The sequence below is a fragment of the Puma concolor genome, chromosome C1, assembly GCF_028749965.1.
Source record: "Puma concolor isolate L17-30 chromosome C1, mPumCon1.1.hap2, whole genome shotgun sequence".
Lineage (NCBI taxonomy): Eukaryota > Metazoa > Chordata > Mammalia > Carnivora > Felidae > Puma > Puma concolor.
Genome location: NC_141674.1, coordinates 21,444,824 through 21,454,450, shown reverse-complemented (window position 1 = coordinate 21,454,450; position 9,627 = coordinate 21,444,824). Strand labels below are relative to the sequence as shown.

Genomic DNA, 9,627 nt, shown 5'->3' with positions numbered 1-9,627 from the left:
GCAGTGAGAGACACACACAGAATCCAGAGCAGGCTCCAGGCTCTGAGCTGTCAGCACAGAGCCCGACGTGGTGTTCAAACCCATGAACTGTGAAATCATGACCTGAGCCGAAGTCAGACATTTAACCAACTGAGCCACCCAAGTGGCCCTCTTTTTAATATTTTGTGTGATAAAGTGAGAAGTACACATAAAGTACTTTTGTGGTCTGCAAAAGTAGAGCATTTGTCTCCAGGAAAAGCACTTCTATGATTGTTTTGAAATAGCCACATCTTTTTCCTGAAATACCATTTTACTTGAAAGAATGGCTGACATCTTTACCAACTATATATCTGTGTGGGATTGGATTTTCTTCATTTACTTCAGCCAAAACAATATATAGCAACAGACTGAATACACGAGGAGATATGAGAATTGAGCTGTCTTCTATTAAATCAGACATTAAAAAGATTTGTAAAAAAATGTAGAACAGTGCCACTCTTCTCCCTGATTATTTCTGGAAAAGCTATTTTTCATAAAAATCCATTATTAATGTTAACATGTAATGGGTTATTATTTTGAAATGTATTTTATTATATTATAGTTAATTATATAAATTATATATTTAAAATTTTTCCCAGTTTTAATTGTAGTACAGTAAGTATCAATAGAAGTCACACACAGATACAAAAGTTCTTGGGGGTTCTGAATAATTTTTAAAAATTTCCAAAACCAAAATGTTTGAGAACCAGTTTACATTTTTTTTTAAACGTTTATTCATTTTTTTGAAGACAGAGACAGAGCATGAGTGGGGGAGGGGCAGAGAGAGAGGGAGACACAGAATCGGAAGCAGGCTCCAGGCTCTGAGTTATCAGCAAAGAACCCTATGCGGGGTTTGAACCCATGAACCATGAGATCATGACCTGAGCTGAAGTCGGATGTTTAATAGACCAAGCCACCTAGGTGCCCCAAAGAGAACCAGTACTTTAAAAGAAAGAAGACACGTCGGGCTCTGGGCTGACGGCTCAGAGCCTGGAGCCTGCTTCCGATTCTGTGTCTCCCTCTCTCTCTGCCCCTCCCCCGTTCATGCTCTGTCTCTCTCTGTCTCAAAAATAAATAAACGTTGAAAAAAAAATTTTTTTTTAAAGAAAGAAGACAAATAATTCTGCTCCTGCTCCTTCCCCGGCCATATTACCAGTATTCAGCTCCTTTTTCAATCCCTCGTTCAACATTTATTTAGTGGATATGATTTATCTGCTAGGCATTGTGCTAGACAATGATGACTCTGATATGAAACTTTTTTTAAAACATTTTATTTTATTTTTTAAAGTATTTATTTTGATAGAGAGAGAGAGAGAGCGAGCACACAGGAGAGGAGCAGAGAGAGAGAATCCCAAGCAGGCTCTGCACTTGTCAGCGGGGAGTGTGACATGGGGCTCGATCCCACAATCCTGGGATCGTGACCTGAACTGAAACCAAGAGTCGATGCTCCAGTGACTGGGCCACCCAGGTGCCCCAAGATTTTATTTTTAAGTAATCCTTACACCCAAGTGCAGCTCAAACTTAAAACCCCTGAGATCAAGAGTTGCAGGCTCTACCAACTGAGCCAGCCAGGTACTGACTCAACATGAAACACTTCTGTCTTCGAGAGCCCCCAGTAGGAGAAATAGACATGCCAGCAAATTATACTATCACTTGATGAATGCTGTATTCTGAGAACACAGAGGACAGAGCAACTGAACAATCTGCTCAAGGCTAAAGGAACTTTCCTAGGAGTTAAAATTTGACCTCAAACATGAAGGGGTGGAGTAAAGGAGTGGAGTATGGATGATGACAGCATTGCAGGCTGAGGAACTAGCAGGACTACAGTCTCCTGGGAAGGGAAAGAAGTCAGCTTGATGAGGTCCACTGAAGGGAGAAGGTGCCTGCACTTTTCACGAGACCAGCAAGTAGGCAAAGGCTGAATTATAAAATATGTTGCAGTCCAGGCCAGAGAGTTTAAGTTTTATCTTGCAGGCAGCTAGAGATCAATAAGTTTTGAAGTAAAGGATTGCTGTGACCAGCTTTGCATTTTAGAAAGGTAACTCTAAGCAGTGACAGAGCACACAGCAGGTGGTGAGGACATGCGCGCCCTTCCTCCTTCCTCTTTCTAGACTCCATCTTCGTGGTTGCAGCTGCAGTGGCCGTAGTTCAGTCACCGACGTGCAGCTCTTTGTCCGCGCCCAGGAGCTACACACCCTCAAGGTGACCGGCCAGGAGACGGTCGCCCAGATCAAGCCTCATGTAGCCTCTCTGGAGGGCATCACTCCAGAAGATCAAGTCGTGGCTCCTGGTAGGCACACCCCTAGAGGATGAGGCTACCCTGGGTCAGTGTGGAGCGGAGGCTCTGACCACTCTGGAAGTAGCCGCATGCTTGGATGGAAAGCCCGTGGTTCCCTGGCCCATGCTTGGAAAGTAAGAGGGCAGACTCCTAAGGTGGCCAAACAGGAGAAGAAGAAGAAGAAGACAGGTCGAGCCAAGCGGTGGATGCAGTACAACTGGCCAACCGGCGTTTTGTCAATGTTTGTGCCCACCTTTGGAAAGAAGAAGGGCCCAATGCCGACTCCTAAGTCTGTTGTAATCCTGGCTTTCCCCAATAAAGCCACTTAGTCCAGAAAAAAAAAAAAAAATAGAAAGGTAACTCTAGTGGCAATATTGGAGGATAGATTAGAGAGATCAGAGGTCATAAAGCCCCATTAAATTCTGTTGGTTTTGAACTTGGATGGTAGACAAGGCAAGAGGAGATACAGGAATCAAGAGACATTTCAGAGGCAGAGAATGCACAGAACTTACTGTCCCACTGGACCTGCAAAGAGGGGAACTTGCAGATAATAACAAAGTATCAGGCTTAGGAGAGTAAACATGTGGTGGTCGCTAACTCTGATGATTGAGAAAGCAGGCTGTGAAGGTAGACAGTAAGGTCCATGTTGGAGGTACACAGAAGTTACCTTGGGGACATTTGGGTGTATAGACGTCCCAAGGGCAACTGGATGTGGGGTTGGAGTCCAGCACAAAATCTGAGTTGCAGACAAAGATTTCGAAGTTGTCAGAATAAGAATGGTGGCTGATGTCACCTTGGGAGGACAGGGAATGAGAAGACATGAAAACCCATTTGAATGGCATGCTGGGAAGGAGCCAGCAGGGCAGAGAAAGCATGGTCAGAGAACTGAGAGACAGCAGTGTCTGAGAAGCCAAGGAAGAAGTTTGGAGGACTTAGGACATGGCCAAAGCCTCAAAAGCTGCAGACTAGTCAAATACATTAAGAGCTGAAAACAGAGTTTGGATGTGGCCGTTAACTGAGAAGTTGCTGGTGGCCTCAGGCAAAGCCATTTTAGTTTGGATTTAGTTTAGATTTTAATGAGTTGAGTGACTATGGCTGTAGAAATGGAAAACCAGGTATACGGACCAGAGGTTACAAGCCAATGTTGAGAAGCCTATTCAGTTTACATCTACATCACTTCTTTTTTTCTGCACCTGTCACTCATTTAGCTCAACTGCTTGGACTGTACAGGGAATGCGAGGTGCTTAACATTAGAATAGATTATGTGGAGGGAGTGTAGGAACAGCTGGAGGTAGGGCAATAGGTTTAAGAGAGAAGAGATAAGGGGAGACTTTTTTCCACAGGTGGTGGATAGGAAGGAGGTAAACACTGACTGAATGAGTGAATGAATGAATGAGTGGTGGTGCGTGTGTGCCTCTTCAGTACCAGATGGAGGAAAACTGAGGGTGTTTGTCCCTGTCCAATGGCCTCTGTGCTTTCTTGGGGGAAGAAATTAATGGTATCCACACAAGAGACCGATGGAACAAGTGGCCCAGATTGCTGGTGGTTCCTGTTCTACCCTAGAGCCTCCTGGAGCTGAAATTGGTGGTTCAGGCTGGGTTTCGGTTTCAGGGGTTGGCTTTCCTTTGTGGAACATTCTTATCTCTCATCGGTACGCTTCCTATCCCATCTCTTCCTATTCAATATCCACTGTGTTTGCCCTTTCTGAAAGTGGGTTTTCAAACTTCTGTTTCCAGCTGCGGTCCCCCCTCTCCTGGGCACACTAATCTAAATCTACAAGGACCGTAAATTCATTCATCGTTTCAGCAAACACTGAGCAACGAGCACCTTCAAAACACCCTTCTGTAGACAATGCTTAACCTCAAAAGAGCGATGGCAATTTGAGACCTCTTCGGAGCTCAGTGGGGTTTGGTCTTTGGAGGGCAAGAGAAGGAAAATCTGGGAGCTGGTGGAACCCAATGACATGGGCAGTTGTGACTCATGGTTTCTTTGAACTCTTGGTAAAAGGTGGTGTACTAATCAAAGCCAGTCTCTGAAGTGACAAGAGGAAAGTGAGTCATTTGGTGAGGCTACAGGGATTGAAACTGGGCTGCTTGCCAGAGGAGTACATGAGGTAGGAGCTGTCCTGCTATGCTGTCAGCCTCAAGTCTATTTCCATGGGGTCCACACACAGTAAGTCCTTGGAGGGACAATCGACTGGGATGCAATTGCCTGTCTCTGAATATACGCAGTGAATACATAATTTGCTTTGACCTTTGGGAAGCAACTTCACCTCCCAGGTTCTTTTTCCCCTTACCTCCCAAATTAGGGGTGGGATAAATAGGATAAAGGACCCGGTGCCATACCATGGGGGCGGGTGGTGGTGGTGGTCACAGTTGACTTTTTGTCATATGTGTGCACAGACAGACACAACATGACTGACCTTACCCCTGGCTACACTTAATAATGTTAGTATTATTTCTCCCCCTCATATACTTCTTTTAGGGCATCTAGTAGTATTTTACGTACCATTTGTAAGCTAGCTTAAATCTTTTGGAATCAGGTAGAACGTTAAAAAAAAAAACCAAACAAACACTTCAGGGGCACCTGGATGGCTCAGTTGGTTAAGTGTCCAACTTTGGCTCAGGTTGTGATCTCACAGTTTGTGAGTTTGAGCCCCGCGTCAGGCTTTGTGCTGACAGCTCAGAGCCTGGAGCCTGCTTCCGATTCTATTTCCCTCACTCTGTCCCCCTCCCCCACTCACACTCTGTCTCTCTCCCTCTCAATAAATAAATAAATAAAAAATAAATAAAGCACTTCATACCAGAATAGTATACTTTGTCTTTTTTTAATTCTAAAATACTTTATAATTAATATTGATAGGAAGACTGATATACAACGCAATTATTTACTTTACAAGGAGATTCTGTACATCAGGGAAGCATCTTAAAGTACAATACATCAGACTTTTATTTCTTCTTTACATTATGATTACGAATTGTTACTTACATAAAAAGGGAACACAAAATCCATTTTATATATATATATAAACACCTGAAAGGACTTGACCCCCAAAGTATCTTGTTTCAAAAAAACGTGAATGAGATGAAAGATGAACCAGAGTCCTTTGTGGCACACAGAAAGCAGACAAGTAGCTCAGGAAATCCAATTCTGTTTCACACTTGGCACATTAAGGGAAAGCAAGGCAGCAGCAGAGGGTTTGGAAATGTCACCATAACCACAGAGAATGCTAGAATAAGTCAGTCAGTCTCCAAAGCAACAGAGAGGTTCGAAGAAGTCATGTGTGTGACCGCCTTATATTCAGACCTCTCACAACAGTGTACAACTGTCACTCCTCTTCCTGCAGTCATACCAAATTGTAATGAGCTTCAAGGAGCTGTGGACCCACTCTAGCTCCATAGCCGCAAAGCATCGGGCAGTAACCGAGTAATCGGAATGCTTCCCGATTCCCCATACAGAGAGAAGACACTACCTTTTTAAGGTCACCTCAGCTCTTTTGTTTTGACCTCATGGGTTCTCACTGTTCAGCAAATCTTATATGGACATATTAGGAGAAAACGAGTAAGAATCTAGTGAACAATTACAACAGGGACTGCAGAAGAAATCGGTGAAACAGCCACAATTTTCTGAACATTAAGGGAAAAAGGCCACATTCATCAGTTAAATAGGAACACATTTTTTTCTTCCGCTTAGTCTGGATAGGAATTAGAGGGAAATGGCGAGGCAGTATGGTTTTCCAAATAAAAAAGAAAGCAAATAAATTTTCTGTTTTAGGAACATTTCATATTAATATACATTACAAATACAAAAAGGGGTGGGGGCCGAGCCAAGGCCCAGGCACCAACGACACTGGCTCCTGCTTGGCAGAGGAGGGGTACGTGAGGTGGAAGGAGCCAGAGAGGGTCAGCAGGGGGACGGGTACCTGGAGGGGAGAGGGTGAGTACAGCAGGGAAGGGCAAACAGCACTGAGCAGGAGGGAGGAACAGCGGGTCCTGACTGTGCCTCTCCTACTTTCGCCTCCAAAGTCCTCTTCTGGTCCGCACCCCACTTCCCTAGGACCTTGCAGTGACTCTGGCTGGAAGCGTGGGGGCCCACAGCAGGTGGCTGGCTCCCACAGAGTTGCCACAACTCTGTTTTCCGGAGGAGAACACATCTATTGGTCAGAATGATTTAGAATATCATTTGGTGCGACAAATGTACTACAGCTTATAAAATTTAAGCCATGGGTTAGTTTTGTGCCAAAATGCCATTAACAGAGAGGCCTTTTTTGGTTTTGTTTTTGTATACAGAAAACATATATGCTTTCTCACTGTCTTAACTTGGAATCTAATTGCAGCTCAGATTGTTTAATAGGCAGGAAAAACACAAGTTTCCAGCACTTCTTCAAGATCATTTTTTTTTTTTTTATTTAAAAAATAAAAATCAGGATGACTTGTGCCAGAAAGGAACATGTCAGATCCTGAGCTCCCCTCAGGCTGCGCTGCCCGAAGAGGACTTTATTGCTGTGTGACAAGAGGTATAGTGCGCTGCTTTCCACTGACATTCCGATGTGGTGTGGAGGTGTCCCTGGGAGGTGGGGGCCCCTCTGCCAGAAGGCTGGGGGCCTCCAGAAGGTTTTTCCCACCACCAATTGGATTTGATGGCTGGGGCCACACAAGGGGCACCCACGACCAGGACAGGGCAGGTAAGGCGAATGGTGCGAACTGTGCCCCAGCACAGGCGTCATCTTGGGGCGACGGTGTGGGTGGCAACTAACACTCGGAACCAGCAAGGGGCCCGGAGCGTGGGTGGGTGCTGAGGCAGACCCCTCAAGTATGATGCAATGTTAAAAGGTTCAAAAGCACGGATGAAGTGTTCAGTTTTGCCCAAAGCAGCACATGACCACCCATTCCAGTGAAATGCTACATTCAGAGAAGTGCTGTTCGCCCCAGAGCTACATCCCCGAAGACTCAATCCTGGCTGTGCTGCGAAGTGCAGAAGTTCCTTCCACATCACTCTGGAGACCGAAGCAGCCAAGCAGCCCTGTTTTGGGGGGCTGTTTAGCTCCTCTCTCAGACTTCAGCATCATGGACGATGGTAGCTAAAAGAGATGAGCAAAAAGGGCCGAGTTACCAGGTATTGTAGCTTGTTTTGCTGTGATTATATGAATAGTCATGAAATGTTACGCTCTAATTTTTTTTTTTAACTTTTATTTATTTTTGAGACAGAGAGAGACAGAGCATGAACGGCGGAGGGTCAGAGAGAGAGGGAGACACAGAATCCAAAACAGGCTCCAGGCTCTGAGCTGTCAGCATGAACTCAGACTGCGAGTTCATGACCTGAGCTGAAGTCGGGCTCTCAACCGACTGAGCCACCCAGGCGCCCCTACGCTCTAATTTTTAAAAACTGCCTCTCTGCTACTCTACTTCTACCTAACTTTTCTTCTTCTTCTTCTTTTCTCTCTCTCTCTCTCTCTTTTTTCAAGTAATCTCCACACCCAATGTGCGGCTTGAACTCATGACCTCGAGATCAAGAGTCACTCAAGGACTGAGCCAGCAAGGAGCCCTATTTTCCCTAGAGCGCTTTTCTGGTTCATTTTCCACAAACAATTTTCCCCTTAAGAGCCACTCATAATTTTATATTTTGAGGCTTTGCTTCCCTCCCTGGGCTCTCAGCCTGAAGATCCAACTGTCTTCTAGGCATCTCCACCTCAGTGTGTCACAGGTTTGTCAAGCTCAACATACACAATGTGCTTTCCAGTTTGTTTACCATCTGCCTTCTGCTTTTAGAAGAAAAGCTCCTTGAGGACAGGGACTTTATCTTATTCTATGTTATATTCTAAGCACCTCCTTAGTACTGTTATCTACCAGGTAGCAGGTGTGTGATAAATATCTGCTGAATAAATGTCCTGAAGTGTTCACCTCAACTCCTCATTGACTTCACAGACATCAAAAATGACAAGTTTGAGGGGCGCCTGGGTGGCGCAGTCGGTTAAGCGACCGACTTCAGCCAGGTCACGATCTCGCGGTCCGGGAGTTCGAGCCCCGCGTCAGGCTCTGGGCTGATGGCTCAGAGCCTGGAGCCTGTTTCCGATTCTGTGTCTCCCTCTCTCTCTGCCCCTCCCCCGTTCATGCTCTGTCTCTCTCTGTCCCAAAAATAAATAAACTTGAAAAAAAAAAAAAATTAAAAAAAAAAAAAAAAAATGACAAGTTTGAGATCTAAGAGTCCCTTGACTACTTTCTTTAATTCATCCCTGGAGTCAAGAGATTGCCCAACCTGGTTCTGTGCTTGAAATGGTGTCCAAATCCATCTCTCTTGCATTCTCACAATCGCTTCCCTGGTTAGCTACCAATGTGCTCCCTGTGACTATTTTAGTTACATACATACATACATTTATTTATTTAAAGTTTTTTATTTTTATTTTTATTTTTTAGTAATATCTACACCCAGCGTGGGGCTCAAATGCACGATCCCGAATCTAGAGTCGCATGCTCTTCTGACTGAGCCAGCCAGGCGTCCCTAGTTTAGTTACTTCCTGCCTGGTTTCCTTGCTGCTAGTTTCTTTGTCCTACTACGTCACCTTCCATCGATCCACCAGAGCTCCACCTGAAACGCTCAGAACTCCAGTGGTTCCAGTGTCCTAGCGTAACAGTCAAGGCTCTTCAGGGTGTGACCCTAACCCATTGTGTTGGTCTCCTCTTCACCACACTGCTCCCATGTGTCCCCTGCTCCGTGACATTTTCCGAAACCCAGAGACAGTGTGCACTTGCTCACCTCCCATAGCCTTGTTAATGCTGGTCCCTCTGCTTACAATGCTGCTTGGTAATGCTGGTTCCTTCCTTCTTGTTCAAATAAATTCTTTCACGTGCTTTAAGATCCAGCCTAAGTGGCATCATCTCTATGACTCTTTCTTTTATTGTTGCTCGCTATAGTACTTTATTATTATTGTAACAACAATGAGAATGGCTAACACTGACATAGCCAGAAAATGGTGGAGTTGGAATATGAAATCTGGCCGATTTAGGACTTAGAATGACTGGGGCATTTATCATATTGATTGCACTATATATTTAGTAGTGCACAGGTCTTTTTCCAGATTAGAGCACAGTCTTCTTGCTGGCAAATTTGGCTTGTTATCTGAGTTCGTATTACATTGCCCTGAAGAGTGTTACTGGCTGTTCAAAAAATGTGCCTTCTCTCCCACACTGAGCGTAGAGCCTGCTTAAGATTCTCTCTCTCTCCCTCTGCCCCCCACTCACTCACTCGTGCTCTGTCTCTCTCAAACAAAATTTGCCTTCTCTACTATCTCAGTTCGGTACAAAAAAATTCTGTAATTAAAAGAACCATTTGCC

The 9,627-nt window shown here is 44.8% G+C and overlaps 1 protein-coding gene across 9 annotated transcripts in view; it reads right to left on the bottom strand.

Moving 5' to 3' along the window:
- Positions 1-5,107: 5,107 nt before the first annotated feature.
- The window catches only part of PHACTR4 (phosphatase and actin regulator 4), a 101,364-nt gene continuing 96,844 nt past the window's right edge, over positions 5,108-9,627 (bottom strand). For all 9 annotated transcript variants that reach the window (XM_086716185.1, XM_086716186.1, XM_086716187.1 and 6 more), the window contains one exon: positions 5,108-7,376. In XM_086716185.1, the coding sequence (XP_086572311.1) occupies positions 7,361-7,376 (16 nt within the window). In that variant the 3' untranslated portion in view covers positions 5,108-7,360. The remainder of the gene's footprint in view (positions 7,377-9,627) is intronic.